Source organism: Phocoena phocoena, chromosome 4, assembly GCF_963924675.1.
Source record: "Phocoena phocoena chromosome 4, mPhoPho1.1, whole genome shotgun sequence".
In the NCBI taxonomy this organism is placed as follows: Eukaryota; Metazoa; Chordata; class Mammalia; order Artiodactyla; family Phocoenidae; genus Phocoena; species Phocoena phocoena.
The window spans coordinates 68,688,275-68,707,419 of NC_089222.1; the positions used below are offsets into that span (position 1 = coordinate 68,688,275).

General features: G+C 39.1%; 1 protein-coding gene across 3 annotated transcripts in view; it reads left to right on the forward strand.

Annotated features, from left to right (window-relative positions):
• IL1RAP (interleukin 1 receptor accessory protein) overlaps positions 1-19,145 on the forward strand; it is a 134,745-nt gene that overhangs the window by 61,734 nt on the left and 53,866 nt on the right. For all 3 annotated transcript variants that reach the window (XM_065875963.1, XM_065875965.1, XM_065875962.1), the window contains one exon: positions 16,035-16,320. In XM_065875963.1, coding sequence (XP_065732035.1) covers positions 16,035-16,320 — 286 coding nt within the window. The remainder of the gene's footprint in view (positions 1-16,034; positions 16,321-19,145) is intronic.

Here is a 19,145-nt window from a genome sequence, read left to right on the forward strand (position 1 = left end):
GGGGTGGGGTGGGATATGAAGATGAAAAGGACAATTGTCCTATTAACAAGGAAACTTTAGGTAGTTGGAAAGAGAGTCCAGATATCTAATCATCTATAACTCACGGGCTGATGTTCTGAGTACCATAAGGGATGTATAGACAGTGTGCTATACTACAGAGCATTGCCATTCATTGAGGTTTCTGGTTATTAAAATATTTTGAGCACAGACTCCACAAGAGAGAAGCAATGAAAGTTCTGGATAATTAAATTCCAGAAACTGACATAAAGTGGCTGCCCCCCCTACAACCCCATGTATGATCAGTGACGATAGGGGGGCTGGGGGATGGAAAAGGAACAGGCGCTAGGCAATGTCTTTCTCATCTTGGTAAATCACAGTCGTCTAATCCAACAGTTGTGGAGCTAGAGGACCACCTCAAAAGTGATTAGCTTCACTGCCTCCACATCCCTGGAGACCAGGTTACTGTAATTGTCTCTTTTGTCATCATTTGTGGTTTGTATAAGTAAAAGCAGAGATAACAAGTGGATAAAGAAATTTCATTCTTGACACTTGTGGAGATGCATGTGTGTGTGAACCATCAGACAGCCTCAGGGAGCACAAACGTATTTCCCAATCCAGTCTTCATCTGTGCCATAATTATCATTAATATGTGTCACTCATAAGTCAGAGTGCCTTACCCTGTATAATCCTAGTCTCCCACCCTCATGCTTAACTAAACCATCCCACACTCTGTAATCCGACCCCAGGTGATTTACAGACCAGTTATGGCTCCCTTGCCCTCCCCGCCTTTACTTACAATATTCCATCAGCCTGGATTCCTCCCTCTGTATCTGTCAGCACACATTTTATTCACTTTTCAGGCTTAAATCAGATGCTATCTCTTCTGTGAAGGCTTCATTGAACTCCCCACCCTCCCCTGCAGTCAGAATTAAGAGCTCCTTCTGCCTTCTTATGTCACATTGTATCTTTTTCTTTTTCGCATTTACTTTATTTTGCTTTGCATTGAGATGAATTATTTGGCTGTCTACCCTCTCTAGATAGTGAGACCTTTGAGGGCAGAAACCATGTCTTCCCTGTGTCTTTATCCCCCCATTGGAGCTGATTATAAACTGTTGCATGTAGTAGGTTCTCACCGAGGGTTTATTGGTTGAAAGACATGACATAACCCACGGTTCCCCCTTGCTTTGTGAACCAGACAGAAGAGGTGTCTGAGTGGCTGATAGTTGTAACTGGAGGTGACAGGGTGATCTGATGTGTCCTAAGCAAGTGCAGTCTTGTTTCCCTCGTGGCTGTGATTATGCTCTCCTGTCTAGAATAAGAAAAGGGTGATTTGATTTTGAGTAATAAGCAACCCAGTTCTAACTGTGTACCGTAAGTGCCTTCCATTGTTCTGCTTAAGGTGACTTTCTACCAGCATGAAATGTTCTCCTTCCCAGACAGTTGATAGACGAGCTGAGTCATGCCTGACCACATTTAATAAGACAGAGGCAGCTAATACCTGAGGGAGCTGCCTTTGAGGACAAGCTGACTTTTCTGACTCCTCTGCTTTTTAAAAGTGGGTGTTGTGAGAGAAACTTGAGCATGAAGATAGCTTCAGAGTCTCCACTGGAAACAAGACTACATGATGACACTCTTTAATTCAGACAGATGTGATCTGCCCCACTGCCTCTTGGCTGTGATATGTGTCTTCTGATGCTGGAAACTGCTAATCATGGATTTTATGCTCCTTATTAAAGAGACTCATTCAGTTTGTTCCACTTTCTATTAACAAGTGCCCACCCACTCCCACTCTTGTCCTTGAAAAACTGACTTGATTTTATATTTTTAAGTTTCAGGCTAGAAAACATGGTTGAAGTTAGCACTGCTTATAAACCCATCATATTATAGAGATGGAAAGGGTTAGAGATCGTCTGGTTTTACTTCCTTGTATTATACATGAAAAAATAAAATCCAAGAAAAGGGAAGTTACTTGGCCACATTCATGGTTAAATTTTAGATCCTGGAATGAGGCTGATCTGTGTTAGAATCCTTCTCTCTCACTTACTTGCTGTTGTTAAATGATAAACTGGGGCATATTAAAATTTTTAAATTTTAAGAGGGTATTTGAGCAAAAATCAATGCGAATTGGGCAGCATCAAACTGGACATAGTTAGGAGCACTCCACAGAGGGGAGCCAGGGCCAAGACTTCTATGGAGAAGAGGTGGAAGCAAGACAAGGAAAGTATTTGATTGGCTACAGCTTGAGTGGTTGCATTAGCTGAGAAAGTCCAGTTGGCTGTTTGTGAGTGATTGTCCTTAGGTTTCAATTTTCTTGACCTTGAAGCATTCCAGCTTAGGTTTTGGCTTGCTTAAGTAGGCTTCCAGGACATTACAGCCACCTCAGTCTAATGGCCTCTTTGTTTAGTTAATTTAACACTGTGTAATCCTGCAGATACTCTTTTACTTATCTAAGGCCCCTGTTCCTCATTTGTTAAATGCGGACAATAATAAAACCATCTGAAAGAGTTGTTATGAGAATTAAAAGAGACAATAAATGTAAAGCACTTAATACCTGGCATATGGAAAGCATTCAGTATTAGGTGGTAATTATTATAATAATGGTGGTCTCACTGGCAGAGTTAGTGCAAGAAATCAGGTCTCCTGATCCTATGTTGTTATTCTCCATAAAGAATACTACTAGATGTACCTCAGGAACTCTGTTTAATGGCAAGGAAGTTTAAAGATATCTGTCTGACGATGAATTCTATGGTCAAAGAAAAGTCTCAGCAGTTAGCTGTAAGACAGAAAGAACATGGTTTAAGAGGCTCAAGAATCAACGTGGGGCTTTCCTGGTGGCGCAGTGGTTGAGAGTCCGCCTGCCGATGCAGGGGACACGGGTTCGTGCCCCGGTCCGGGAAGATCCCACATGCCACGGAGCAGCTGGGCCCGTGAGTCACGGCCGCTGAGCCTGCGCATCCGGAGCCTGCACGTCCGGAGCCTGTGCTCCACAATGGGGAGGCCACAACAGTGAGAGGCCCGCGTACAGCAGAAAAAAAAAAAAAAAAAAGAATCAATGTGAATGGAGTATTTGAGGGAAGATTGTATATAGTCTCCAAACTAGAAGCCAAAGGACTGAGTATGATACCAGAGTCTTAGAGGATCAGTAGAGAGAGGACTGGTTCTGGAATCAGAAACTTCTACTGCCCAATAGCACTGTGGGCTTCCCGTGTCACTCTCTGAGCCTCTCCAAACCCCCAAACGAGGCAACAACCCCTACCTCCGTGATCAAAGAATACAGTGTGTCTGAAACTGCAGTGTCAAGTGTAAATTATTGTGGACTCTGTTAACAATTACAGATTTATAATCTTTGGCGGGATGTGGTGAGGGCGGGGAAGTAGGCACTGATTCCTGAGTAATAAGTTTGGGACATTTTACTGACTTAAAGAGTATGAAAATAAAAAGCCATTTCTAATCACCCACCTCCATTATCACTTTCTCCACGAGGCAGGGAGCCACAGCATTGGGAGGCTAAAAGTACCCAGAGAAGAGTGTCCTGACTTGACAGTTTTGCCTTGGGATGTGTACCTTGGGTAGACACATACACACACAAAACAGATATATACACGGACAGTTAAAGTTGTATGTTGAAGCTCCTAAAAGCCTTCTTGGTATGACTGCAGACCCTTTTCCTGATCTAGCACCTGTTTCTCTTATTTTCATTTTTTCTACTTTATGGTAATTATTTGCTTTTTTTCAGCGTCAGAACACTGACATGTATCCCCTCGTGAGTGTCAGTGGAGAATGTGTGTATCACATGAAAGAGGGCTGATAATAGTAGGGTTATTAGCTAAAATCTTCTACGTTTGGTTTCTTTGGAGTGTTTGCTTTTGCTTCCTATGTTGAAAATTTATTCTCCCATTTTGCTTCCTATGTTTCAAGAGCTCTGGAGTTCAGGAAAGTTGGTTTGTGTTTTCTGCTTTCTCTTCAGCAATAAATATGTAAGAGGCAAATGTTCTCAACCCTATAGTGACTCAAGTAGCTGACCATAAATATAAGCATAAAAATTCAACCTTTGATATGCCAGGAGAAAAGAAAAACAGAAACTGATGTAAGTGTGGTATAAACTCTCTTCTGTAATTGGTTTTATAGGCAGAAGTCATGTGTGATATGGGAAAAGTAACCAGGAATCTGGAAGGTTTCATCCTGCCGCTGGTACTAACCCATCGTTTCACTCAGGCATTCCTTCACCCCTCTGGTCTCAAAGCCTAATCAGTATAATGTGTCCTGGAACTGGATGATTTGTAAGGCCCCCTTCCAGCTCCAACGCATAGTGGTTTTTTTCAGATGCATAGTGGATTACAGGTGGCTTAAACATTCAGAAACTTGGACCGTGATTTAATCTTGACATTTATCTTCCCAAGACCTTGCTTCTCCCCTTGGGAGCTGACGCTGTTCTCTTCCTGAGGGACCAATGAAAGCCCAGCCACTTGGAACCCCTACCTCGTAAATTCTTCCTACTGCCCTACTGTCATTCACAGCCAGATGTTTCCCAGACCCCATTTCGAACGCTCAGCTTTTGTTGCTTGCTTCACCTGATTTTCTCTCAGAATCTTTTGTTTTCTGCTTGTCACTACCAGCCTTCGAAAAAAATCTACATGCTTGACACATGATTAAAATTGAATGAGACTGCACTGGCATTTCACAGGTGATGCCTCTCTTAAATGCACTGGCAGGATTGTAGCCCCTGTCTCTTCCCCTGGCAGGTGATGAAGATCTCAAACGCCCTTTTACTCCAGGCAATTTCCTGAGAATTTCTGAGGAGGTTGCTGGCAAGGTTCACAAAATGCTCTTTTTTTTTGACTTTGTAGTTGCTTATAGAATATGATTGCAAATCTTGAGGCATGGGAATCATACAGCTTTTAATTGAAAGTTGAAGGCCCCTGATGTACTTTCACTGAACAAGCCCCCTTCACCCTCCATCTGGGACATGAGATGTGGGGATGGAGGGTTATAGAGACATTTTGAGTATGTGGAGGGCTTTAAATTTTCATCATGGAGAAAAGTGATTGCTTGGCTGTCTTTACTAATTAAGAAGTTGGTTTACACTTAGCCTGCTTTCTACATTTTAGGACTCAAATTTAATTTTGGATTTTCTGTCCTGGATCTGGTAAAGTGCAATAAAAACTCAAAAACAAATGCACGTAATAATTTTTCCTGCTATCTTTCCAGGTCTTAATTCCCTCATCTGTGAAAATCAAAATAATAATTGTAGCTAAAATGTATTACGTTCTTACTATGCACCCAAGCATATAATACCACATATACGATCTTCTTTACCTCTGTCAACAGGTCTGCTAGGTAGGTACTTACATTAGCTTCATATTTTGCTTCATGTATTATTACATGTGAGGAAGCTGGGGTATGGGATCTTTCTTTCCAAGTGCCATACTTATGGGCAGCATTGCCACCTACTTTACTTGAGTATCAGCCTCAAGGATAAGACCCATATCCCATATATCAGCTTCTTCACCTGTAAAAAGAAAAGGAGGAGAATTGGGTGGCTTGATTATGTAGAACGCATGTAGAGTTACCTCCTATGCTCCAGTATTACTGTTATCGGTTTCAATCTTCCTGGATTTGCTTTTTTTTGCCTATTTCAACCTCTGTTTTGAAGGAGAATATACTATTATGCTATTTACCTTCCCAATACCAACTGGGAATGTTTGTGTAGATATGCATTTTACTGGAATGTTAGAGTGGACAGAACGTGACATTTGGACCGAAAAGAAGTGATTCTATGCTTGCCATTCGTGAGCTCTATGCCATTCATCAAGTTAGCTCTCTGAGCTTATTTACCCCATTTGTAAAATGAGAAGATGGTTCTAAATATTTTAAAAACTCCCCTCTAGTCTAACACCCTCAAACACTGTGTTAGAGGTGAGTCCTCATAAGTTAAATGATAACATTTGTTGGGCCACATTTAGTTTGAAATTGTCCATTCTCAGTTTGGAATCAAGAAAGAGAGGAATATAATATTAAGAATGGTGAGGACTACTGAATAGCTCTCTGTTAAACACATTAAAGAACATTGTCTCTTAAGTCTTCCAACCAGCTTTCTTTGACAGGAATATTTACTATTCTTGCCCATACTCACGTGGTTAGCGAGTAGCAGAATGATTTGAACTGGGGTTGTCAGACTCCAGAGACTCCATAGAGAAAGTAGTTTCAGGATATGAGTTTCAGGTTTGGTCACTCCCCACCTCTATCGTATATTGTTAGCCCATCTCTCAGACCTGTCTTTTATCTTCTCTTGGCTTCATTCACCTCATCTGTAAAATGGGGGTATTACCAGCTATCGTACTGGAACAGAAGGCTACCACCAGATCTAAGACCCTTGTGTTCTGGGATTCTGTGATGCTGCCCAAAATACCTTTACTTCCAATGCTGAGGATCTGTTTCTAGCGTGGAAATTTGAAGGCAGAGACCTTGTTTTTTGCTACATTTTGTTTATAGCCCTAGCACTCATAGGACCCTGAGTAAATATTGTGTAATAATGAAAATGAAGAGAGTGAAAGTTGCTTGATTATTATATGAGAATAGTAATTGGATATTTACGTCTTAATCATGGATTAGAAAAAAATTGCTTGGGGAAAATAACATAAAAACCAGCTAATGACTGCTTAGAGTTTCCCTAGAGCACTGTGCCACACTTGACATAAGCCCGTTTACTTACTGTCACAACAGCCCTGCAAAGAAAATGTTTCCCTTCAGCCACATGGGGATGCTCGTTACAGTGATTTTTTTAAGGAAAAGAGGCAGCCTACCCATAATCCATTCTTTAGCCTGCTAACCCCTACTGCCACTTTGGTGAGAGAAGCGAACCCTTTTCTAGGTAGCTATTAGATGATGCTCTTCCATGTTCCTGCTTATTATGCACAGCAAGAGGAAGGGTGGTTGTTGGACCTTTCTTGGACCTTAACTCATGATGATGAAGGGTCTCTTTGTTGGTCCTGCAAGAACCAGTTGGGAAATGACTTGATGGAGACGAAGAGTGAGCCTGAAGACCTTCAGCAGCTCCTGTAGACCTGAGAACTGTAAACATTTCTAGAGCACACATGGTTTTTTCTCAAGTCCTCTGCCACAGGGAAAACTTTGTAGAAAGTGACACTCATGTTCACAGACTAAGAAAGGAACAGCTACATGGCAGGACTGAATGAAAACCAAACTGTTCATAGACCCTAGAGTGCTGGTCCTATAACAATAATTAGACTTTGAAAGATCTCAACTCTACATCATCCTTCAGAAGATTTGATTTTGTAACTTTAAATATCACCTACTTTGGTATATGTTTTGGATTTAAACTTCATAAGTTTGGTTGTTTTCATCTATGAGGTTTCATTGTCCCTTTTCACCTCTTCTCATCTTTATTTTCATGTTTGCCTGGTAATGACTTTCTCTACTTTTTTTTTTTTTTTTCCATTGTGGGGACTACCACTTCTAATTGATATAAAATAACGGTCTTTAGGTCAGTGTAAAGATAAGTGCCCAGTGTCACAGGGGGGCATTGTACACTATCTGGAGTAAAACTTGTTGTAGCAACAAGACCCTAACAACCTGTGCAAAGCTGAAGCTGTAACTTGTGGATCTTCACCCTCCCCCAACCCACTTTCTGAGTTTGGCATTCTTTCCTTATCTGGCAAATCTTATCATCTGCTCAGAGCTAGTTCTTTTTTTTTTTCAAATTACTCAATCAAGAAAACTCCCTTCTTTGGTGGGAGTAAGGTATGTCTAATTATCTGCTCCAGGAAAGCCATCTGCCAGTTATTAGCTCAGTATTGTTGAACAGTACAAGCAGCCTGAGGATGTCTGATGGGTGCTCACAGCCACTCCAGCTTTCCTCCCCCACCAGGAACTTCTCTCTCTCCTCTTGATGGCTCAGTTGACAACTATTCAATTTCAGCAACATTTTCTAGACCTTTGAGTAGCTCTCCTCTGAATAAAAAAATATCTAAGTTTTAGTCATCTTTTTTTCCACGGAAATCATACTCTAGGAAATGTAGTTCGTAGATTTTTTTTCTTTTGTTTTTAAAAACTGGTGATTAATTAATAGGACACTGCTAGAAAAATATCTGGATAGTTTTCGTATTTTTTCCACTGAGGAACAAAAAGGAATATATTTTTCAATGTAAATATTAATCAAAAACCTAGAATCATGGGGTGGATAAAACCTCACAAATAGTTCAACAACCCACTTGTTATAAGAGATGAAATAAGACGTTTTTATCAATTAGAATGATGATCAGCTTTGAATAAGGAGACAACAATACATTAATACTTCCCCAATGTTGATGTGCATAGGAATCTTGTTAAACTGTAGATTCTGATTTGGTAGGTCTGGGTGGGGCCTGGAAGTCTGCAGTTCTGACAAGCTCCCAAGGGATGCTGCTGATGGTAGTGGGTCATGGATCACACGTTCGGTAGCCAGGATATTAAAAAAATACATATTTCCTATGTAAAATCTAGAGGTAGAAAATTCAGGGCTGATAAGCCAGCTCCATACTTATTCAAGGTCCCATCTCCATTCACTTTCACATTCCTCCATCTTTAGGGTGTGGTCTTCATCTTATAGTCCACAAGGTAGCTCCAGCTGTCACATCCATGTTCCCAGCAGCAAGATGGAAGAAGTGGGATGGTAGCAAGAGCACAGGAGACATAGGATATGTCAGTGTTTCTCAAGGAAAGTTTCTGGAATCTACCACATGACAATTTCAAACATATCCCATTGCCCAGAACTGTCACCTGACTATATCCAGGTGAGAGGAAAGCTGCAGAATATAGCCTTTATTCTGAATGGCTATGTGCCCAACTGAAAATTCCCATACACTAGAAAAAGAAGGGTGTGGGGACATGGTATATGGGACATGTTTAACAGTCTTTGCCATAGACCTGGAGAGAGGAAATCACCCTCAGGCTTAGTCTCTGCCCTTCCATTAGACTTAGTCTCTGCCCTCAGCCTTAGATAGAATGTGCTGATGGGTGTTAAGGTGACGTCATCCACATGGGGTTCTAAGATGGGATATTAAAAGGGCCTGGTTCTCATCTCAACCCAATCTCAGGACTACCCTCTCTGCCCACACCTGTATATACTATACTATACTATACTATACTATACTATACTATCTATACTATACTAATGTAATGACTATAATCCTGCCTAGAATCCTGTTTTAACACTTGATTCATTCATTCTACCAGCTATTTTCATTTAGTTAATTTTGCATCTATGTCTTTGTTTTTCTAAGATTGTTAACCTCTTGATGGACAGGGACCCATGCAGATCCAGCTAATACGTACTGAGCTCCTTTCATATGTCTGGCCCTTTGCTTTCGAAACATACAGCCCTGTAAGATAGGCATATGACACATGGAGAATCTGAGTCTGAGAAGGGAGGCATTTTCTCCGAAGTCATATGGCAAGTAAGTGGCACAGGGAAAATAATAACATACAGAAATTAATTCCACCTAGGTCTTCCAATATTTAAAAATTTCCTCTTCTTTTTTTTTCCTATACCTGAGCTTCTTGAGTTCTTATATATGCATGCCTCTCTACCATAGCATACAACACAGCAGGTTTTCAGTAAATATTTAATAAATACAAAAATATAAGTAGCTTTCCTGTGGGAAATATCTTGCTTTGAATGTGTGAACGTAGGTTTGGGACAAGCCTCCCAGATCTACGTCCAGGCAGCTTTTATTTGTGCTACCACTCAGGCAAAAGTAAGTCAATTAATCTCTCTGTCTTCATTTCCTGGCATGTAATGTGGGAATGGGCATGAAAGCCCAAGAGGGTGCTGTGAGATTAATTAGTTAAAATGTATACCCTGCTATATAAATGCTAATTGCTGTCAGGAGCGTGGGTTGGATTTTCCAGTGACTTGGCTTTGCGACGGCTTTGCACATTTCCATTAGTCCTCTGTAGCACCAAGCCCCGGCCTTAAGAAATCCTTTGGCTGAGGGAAATGATGACTTTGTAGTTCTCCCGTGATGAGGGGCCAATTTAGAGAGGATTTCCACTATGGAGTAAACTGGTTAAAAAGGGACATTTTAAACAAAAAAGTAATTCATTGTGCCAGTAATTCACTAAATTCCCTTTGCTGTTATTAGAGACAAATCTATTTGCATAACAGCCTTTTCCCCAGTCTTTTCTTCGGCTAGTGCCTGCAGTGGATCATATAATTAATTTGGTATTACGTGACACTCCAGCCCGTTGCCATAGATTTTATTTTTATTTGTTCATTGAATAATTTAAAAAGCTCTGACAAAATGCCCTCAGGTGGCTGGCTAGAGAAAGTTAAAAAACCCACAGAACTAATTTCAAATGGGCAAAGAAAAAACTCAATAAAAATCATATCGTTTTTGTTAATGTTCATGAATACTAATATGTGTGGTTTTGGTCCCTATTATAGAGGAGTCTGATTCACTTTATAGATATATGCATTTGGCCCATGAAACATACTGTAAGGGAGATACGTAGCGGGTATAATGATGTATTTTCCCTTGACCCTGTATTGCATTTAATTTGGTTGAAAAAATATTAAGTCTATGGAGTTAGCCAAAAATATTGATTGACCTGTATTTAAATTTTAGTGTGTAAGGGCCTTTAACATATGCTATTTTAAAAATAACTCTTGTCTGCTCTTGATTTATTGTTATGCTATGAAAGGAAAATTCTGGCTTCCTTTATTAGTCAATCCTAGTCGCTATAACAAATTATGTCCACCAAATCTCAATGGCTTAAATGATAGAGACTTGTCTTAACACAGTCACAGCTCTTTGAAAGTGAGATGGCTTTCCTGAGAAGCTCTGCTTTGACTGATGGCAGGAATCCGGGCTCCTTCCATCTTGTGATGCTGCACATTTCAAAAATTTCTGGTCTTCAAGGACTCCGTGGAAGGGAAAGAGAAAGCACCAAAGATTATGCTGGGAGTTTCAAGTTGTACAGCATCTCTGGCCATACTCATTGGCCGGAACCAAATCACGTGGCCCCAACCCAACTGCTAAGGATATGTAGGTTTCATATGGGCCGAGGAAAAGAAAACAGGACTAATGAACATTTGGCCAGTCTCTGCCACAGTCTACCCCAGTGATCACCAAAATTTCATTTCATACTTCTTCCTAAATGGGTCTGCTTGAGTACATGCTTGTTATGTTACACTAGCTCCCTTTTTCCATCTCCCTTCTCACAATTAGCATTCTCCTACTTTACAAAAGAAAAATACAACTGTCACTTATCATCTGTCTTGGTGTTAATTATTGTTCAGGGCCATAAAGACTTCCCAGGGCCAAAGTAACAATTTTTATCATTGGTATCCGAAAGTCTCCTTTAATCAAGGTAACATTAACCCCCAGAATGGCTTCCTCCTTCTCTCCAATTTACCAGTGTTCCTGTTAAAAGCGAGCCATGATATCAGAACTGTGTTCTACTGACCCAAGTTGGCGTGATCTGAATTGAGATATATTGTTGAGTGGGGTTGCAAGGAGAATGATACTTTTCATTTTATAGCCTTGCCTCTAAAATCATTCAAATTTGAGCAAATAGTTTAAAGTTCTTGACAGAGAGGCCTTTAGGAACAGCATAAAGAATATTTTTATGAAATACAGAAGGCAGTAGCATCTTACTTCATCCAGACAACAAACTTAATATATTGCAGTTCCAGACTCCATCAGCTGCCAACTGTCTCTCTCTGCCTCTTTCAACTATATCTTATAATTTAAAAGTGAATGAATGTCCTGCCAATGCATATTAATACAAATTTTGGAATTAAAAAACGAAATCAGTACTTCTTTCTCACAGAAAGTAGGTATGATTAGGATGGTTTGACACTGAGAGGGACTTTGCCAATTGTGTTGCACAGTGGATATTTCCTTCCTTCCTTCCTTCCTTTGTTTTCCTCTAATTAATATTTTAATTATTTTCAAAGCAAGTCATGCACGGAGGTATTTTAAGGCCAATATATTAACGGGGATACCAAAATAATCGTATTCTTTCTGTCATAATTTTCCTCTGCTCCTACTAGTTCACTTCTTCAGAGACAACCACTTTTGAGGATTTTATTTATTTTTTCTGGCATTTCCTATCTACAGTTTGCTAACCAATTTGTGTATATCGTTATTTTTCATTTGGTCAACGCTATGTGTTATCTCTTCACTTTTTAAAATTATAGTAAATAAGGACTCTCTCAAGTGCTATCCCCTTTGCTTTCCTTACTCATACCTCTCTGTATAATATTATTGCAATATTTGGTTGAATCAATAATCATTCAATTAATATATCTTCAAATATTAACGAACTATGATTATGTTACCTTTCTTATTTTTTTTTTTTTTACCTTTCTTATTTTTTGAAGTTATGAATTGCCTTGCTTTCATATGCTTGCTCTAATTAGTATCCTTTGGTAACCATTTTCATACTTTTCGATTACCCTTCAGCATCATTTTTCACAGTGCAAATCTAATCAGATAATCCATCAGTTACGATTAATTTTTCTTTATTGGGGGTTTCCATTTTTTTTTTCTATCTACACTGATTTACCACCAAGCCCTACTGCATAGCTGCTTTCCTGGGATATCCTGCATTGTTATTCTGGGAATCCCTTCCCCTCTCTCTTTAATTGCATCCCCTATTCCTTGATCTCCTGTTTTCCTTCTTCTTGTTTTTTCTCTCATTTTGTTGGCACAAATCTCCCAGAAGCTTCTTGAAAAAATAGCACATAGGATATAAAATTACTGAGTCTTTATGTGTCTGAAAATGTCACTCGCACGTTATTGTTTCGTTGGGTTTAAGGTTCAAGATTGCAAATAAATTTCCTTTAGATGCATTGCTTCATTATCTTCTAGTTTCCAAGCTTGTTTTTGAGAGTTGCAAAGCCATTCTGATTCCTAGTCTTTTGTATGTGACTATTTTTTTCCTCTTTCTCACTCGCTGGTAGTTTATATAATCTTTTCTTTTTCCACAGTTTTAAAAAATATTTTTGTGGTGTAAGTCTGTTTTCATCTACTGTGTTGGGGTAATTGACAGATTTTTTTAATTTAGAAGGTTATGACTTCAGTTCTGAGATTTGTTTTTGCTTTGAATTATTTAATGGAGAGTTTTCTTTTTATTTTCTTTCTTTTGGGGATCCTACTGTTGAGATGTTGAGACTCGTGGACTGGTTTAACTTTCTTCTCTATTTTCTGTTTTTCTTTCTACTCTACTTTTTAGAAAATTCTCAAATTTAACTTCTAAATAAACCATTTATTAAATTTTACCTTTCTTCAATCATGTTTTTAATTTTAATAAGCTTTTTCTTTCTCTGAGTATTCCTATATCATTCTGTTCTTGCTTCATGAATATAAAATTTCCTTATCTCTCTGAGTATGTTAATGATAGTTGTTTGTTTTTCTTTTAAAAGATTACTTTTTCTTGAATAATCTTGGTTTTATCAAATTTTCTTTTACAATGTTTCTTTGGATGTTACCTTTTATAGTAGAGATTTTTCTCAGATGTCTCCTGGGGCTGTTTGTTCATATTTAAGAAGAAGTGATTAAGAAGCTGATTAAAAATTCTAAATGTGAATGTGGGACTTATTAACCTTGAGCTTTTCTATTGGATGATATGATGATATGGCTGTACAAGTTGTTTAAAAAAAAAAAACAATTCTGATACTAAGATTGTTAGATCTTTCTTCTGAAAGTAGTCAGATTTTCTAGAGAAGATTCATTCATTCTCCTGCCTGGAGAGTAAAGGTCTGGCTGCTCCTATCCTTGGAGTGCAGTGGGAAATGTTCCTGAGTGCTAGGAGGGTGGGGTTGGAACCAAAGATGTCACTTTTTGACATAGCATTCATCCAGTTCTCCTTATTTTACTGTCCCACCTATGTGCTTATTTTTAAGGTATCTGATTGCATTTGTCAGGATAGGATAGATTATTCATATTGGTAGTAAGCAAATCCCAATTCTCTATGACTTAAAATGGCAAAGCTTTGCTGTGTGTCATCCATACCAAGGGAACCAAGCTAAAGGAGTCTCGATGTCTGTGCTTTCATATTTGCTAAGGCAGAAGAAAAGGAAGCATGGTGAAATATACTCTGGCCCTTAAAACACTCAACACAGGTGATGCTCAGTACATCATTTTGGCCAAAGTGAGTCACATGGCATCCCCTTATTTCAGAGGGGCATAAAAGTACAATCTTACAATATGCCTAGTAAGAGAACCCAGAAATATGGAGTGTATGGTACTAGTGATTACTTATCTTGATACTGACCGTTTCTCCTCCTGGGTTTTCTCTGCATTCTGCATTGCAGATTGGTTTGTTCTCCAGCTCTCCCCTCTTCATTTAGGATTTTTCATTTTAAATGTGCTAAGCTGGTCACCACTTGTCCATTTGATGTTGCTATTATCTTTCCTCTTGTTATTGCTATTACTTGGGTTTACGTCTTGAAAATTATTTTAGCTTTAGTGGAGTTTCATAAAGGAGTGAAACTGGATGCATGTATTCAATCTGACATGTTTAACTGAAAAAACTATGGTTATAACTTGCTGTTAACTGAAGGAGCTAATTCTGCAACTATGCAGTTTTAATGAAAATATATTTAAAGAACGTTATGATAGATGTTTAATAAAAATCTTTTATTATCAATTTGTATTAATGTGAACAATACTTTGATCTTTCCAGTTCTTTCTTGTGTATTGGATTTTAAAACGTTTCTGAATGAAGCACAGAAATTGTAAACAATGGAAATTTGTTGATTCTTGGAAAAGTCAGTTTGTTAGCTTTCCCAGAGGTCTATTACTTACTTAGAAATGTATTACTTACTTACAAAACATTTTGTAAGTCATAAAGCTTCAAATGCTTTGCTTTTATCAAAATTAGTCACTAATTTAGTTGTTCTGTTAGCTCTCTGCTTATGCCCAAAATGTTGCCTAGCAAACGATCATAAACTTCATTTAATTTATTACACATGTATTATTGCTCATGAGTCTATAGGTTTTCTGGGTGGTTCTGGTGATATAGGCTGAGCTTGCTCTTATGTCTTTGGTCAGCTGTAGAGACGTCTGACAGCTGTGCTTCTGGAGGGTGCAGCTGTCAGCAAGTGTGCCTCAGCTCTACTACATGTGGTCTCTTATTTACTAGGAAGCTTTCTTGTGTATTGTAGTCAGTTTGGCTGTCTAATTTAATACCAGTAGACACACATGACTAATCCAAATTGATATGTGCAGTAAGTGTAAAATACACTGAATTTTGAAGAGTTATTACAAAAAAGAATATAGGGGCTTCCCTGGTGGCGCAGTGGTTGAGAGTCCACCTGCCGATGCAGGGAACGCGGGTTCGTGCCCCGGTCCGGGAAGATCCCACATGCCGCGGGGCGGCTGGGCCCGTGAGCCATGGCCGCTGAGCCTGCATGTCCGGATCCTGTGCTCCGCAACGGAGGAGGCCACAACAGTGAGAGGCCCGCGTACCAAAAAAAAAAGAATATAAGTGTAAAATAGCTTATCAATATTTGGGATGTTTGGGATATATTGAGTTTAACAAAATACATTATAAAAATTAACTTTACCTGCTTTTTATTTCTTTAATGTGGCAACTAGGACACCTAAAATTAACTATGTGGCTTGCATTTTATTGCTATTGGACAGTGAAGACCAGGGGAAAACTGGGAATCTTAGAGGGTTGCCATTTCAGTTATAATCTCCTCCTCAGAACCTCTTTTGTCCCCGGAGGAGTGAAAGAGTACATGATTTCTTTTCCAGGTGAGATTCTCCCCCATACCTTGTAGGGTTCAACAGGATCAAGCTATCAGATCACATTGTTATACAATGGATAGTCAAAAGCTAATAAATGAATGAGGGGAATTCTCCTCACACCACAGCTGTCTATTACATGCATTTATTAGAAAGAGGCTAATGAATGTGGCCCGAGAGGAGGGTCCAGAAATTACTGTGGTATCCTAAAGAGAAGGTGTGTTCTCTGGAGATGAGATGACTCCTCTGCCTTTTCTTTCTTTTTGACTGTTCCAGAACGCTGTGATGACTGGGGACTAGATACCATGAGGCAGATCCAAGTGTACGAAGATGAGCCAGCTCGTATCAAGTGCCCACTCTTTGAACACTTCTTGAAATATAACTACAGTACAGCCCATTCAGCAGGCCTTACTCTGATCTGGTATTGGACAAGGCAGGACCGGGACCTTGAGGAGCCGATTAACTTCCGCCTCCCTGAGAACCGCATTAGTAAGGAGAAAGATGTGCTCTGGTTCCGGCCCACACTCCTCAATGACACAGGCAACTATACCTGCATGTTAAGGTAGCCTGACCCTTATGGTGACTTTCTCTTTTCCCTTTCGTTCCTGAACCGTTTTCCAAACGATGCATGGGCTGTGAAGGCGGGAAGGGGAAGAAGGAAGCATGTAGAGAGATGTACACTTCACCTCATTGGCTTAGCTGAGGTTAGCTGAAAGACATGTGCAGAGAAAATGGTTGAGCTTCTGAGAACATTGTCAATAGGTGGTTCCTTTTCAAACCTGACATACATTGGGGTTGTCTAGAGGTGGAGGCTTGTTCGTTTTTTCCCTTTGCCTGACATGAATCTGCCTCCACGTCTGCCTCACCTGAAGGTATATCCGTTTCCCTGGACAATGAACAGGGTAGGCAGTAGAACCCATTCATATCTGTTATTCTTGGCAACTTTTTAAATACCTAGCACAAATAAAGCCTCAGGATGCCATATAAAGGAAAGAATATCTGAGAGGCATTAAATATACTTAGAACAGTGCTTTTCAGACTTTTCCACCAAAATTCCCCTAAAAAGCAAATGAATACCAGATCTCTGAGAATCTAAGAGTATAATCCAAAGCACCCTACCATTACTGCAAAATTTCTTTCAAATCCACTTTTTTTCTGAAAGTTCATGTACATTTTGCATTTTACTTCACAATATACCAATTTTCCTTTTACAACAGATTAATTTTGTTTTTCCTCTGGAAAAAAAAAAAACCTTGAAAAAATTGAGGGTCCTTCTGAAAAATAACCATTTTAAGGCTTAGTACTTTGGCTACTTTTTTTCCTGAGGTCCCTTTTTAGCTTCCAGGCTTTATTTTATTTTTTAAACTCCCATCTGGGTTGTGAATTTTTTTTTTAAAGATAGTTTCCTACTATTTAATAGTACATTGGCTTTCCTAGGTCTTCCATAACAAAATACCAGAGACTGGGTGGCTTAAACAATGGAAATATGTTTTCTCATAATTTTGGAGGCTAGAATTCCAAGATTAAGGTGTCAACAGGGTTGGTTTCATTCCTCTCTCCTTGGCTTGTAGATAGACATCTTCTCTCCATGTCTTCACATCATTTCACCTCTGTGTCTTCTGTGTCCTAATCCTCTTCTTATAAGAGCATCAGTTATATTGGATTAAGGCCCACCCATATTACCTCATTTTACCTTAATTACCTCTTTCAAGACCTATCTCCAAATACAGTCGCATTCTAAGGTATTCAACTTCGACATATGAATTTGGGGTGGGGGACACAATTCAGCCTATAGTGATAGAGCTGGATGACATAACAATAACAAAAGAACATAACAGAATAATAAGTAAGCCCAGACCTTCTTCTGAATGCTCCTTGTCTCTCATGGATGTTATAACTGTTCTCTGATGGAGAACTATGACTATGTTTTGATAAATTTAAACAATGTTCTGATTTAGTGAGAAAGGACTTCTCTATCACAGAAAAAAGCGTATTGATCACTGTGGCTTTGGGAGTCCCTTGTAACCTTTTAAGTCCCTTCTGAGGCTTTTACCCCTTCTAGACTGGGATGTGAGCTTCCAAGGAGCCTGCAATACACATGTGTCCATTGTTTATGCCCTAATACAGCTTTGGTATCTATACCCACACAATGAGAAAGCTGGCCTAAATGTTCTTTGAGCTCTTTTTCATCTTTGGCAATTGTTAATCTAGTAACAGTTCACACATACACCTTGGCAAATACCTGGGGAAGGGTCATCAGTAGCTTTCTGGTTGACCTTGGTCTGTACTACGCATTCTAGTGCTTCAGTATCTCTTTTTCTTTTTTTTCCTTAGCAACCCACTACTTCTTTAGAGCTCTCCTCCAAACTTTTCCAGCCTTCTTTTATATTATAGGAACAGGGCTCATGACTGTCTAGGCCTGAGTATACCTTTAGTGTTATTTATCAATTTCCAGATTGCCATCTCTTCAGTTTACCTGTCTGCCTATCTTCTAAAGAAAATTTGAATTAAACTTATCTGGTGAGGGTACCAGAAGCTTCCCATTGTCCTGTGGTGATTCCTAAACTGAGAATGACCTTAAACTGAGCCATGTGAAATCATAGGCCTGATGTCATTAAGAAAATAAAGTTAAGATTCATTCTCTAGGATTTTACTGCTTGTATTCTTGCTTCAGTACCTCTATTAAGATAACATCCAGATTTGACTTATGGAGCTGGAAATGTCAGTCCATCCATTGTTCATCACTTGATTTTATAGTCAGGAAATGTATCTTATTAAGCTGAAATTTACCTTCTATAACTTCCACCTATAGGATACTTCTACTTGGAAGACCTTTTGTTATCTGTAGGTAAAGATTGTGCCTGCCACTCTCCCTTTCCACCTTATTACCATTGTCATAAGTCATCCTTAAACACTCTCTCCTCCCATCCTGGGGAGGGTAATGAATTCTCCCACACTTTCCATTGGATTTAGTCTTAATTCATGAGTTATTGAGTATATAATATGTCTTAAATAGAAATCACAAAAAGGGGTGGACAATGAATGACCCATTTACATATCACCCTAAAAAATCACTAATTTTTATTATCTATACCCCCTTTATTGTTTTCCTATATGTAATACAGTTTTATATATATTCCATGTATCCAACAAATATTTATTCAGTGCCTACTGAAAGTTTAGGCACTGCACTAGATGCAAGAAATAAAAGAAAACACATATGGCCGTGACTTTGTTTGAACTATGATAAATTCAATCAAGGAATTGTCCAAGGTGCTGAGAGGATAAGAGTCCTAATTTAGATATGGGGTGTGTAGAGAATGACATAGACCTCCATGTGAAAGGTAGGGTGATGGGAAAAGAAGAACCCTCCAGGCAGATGAAATG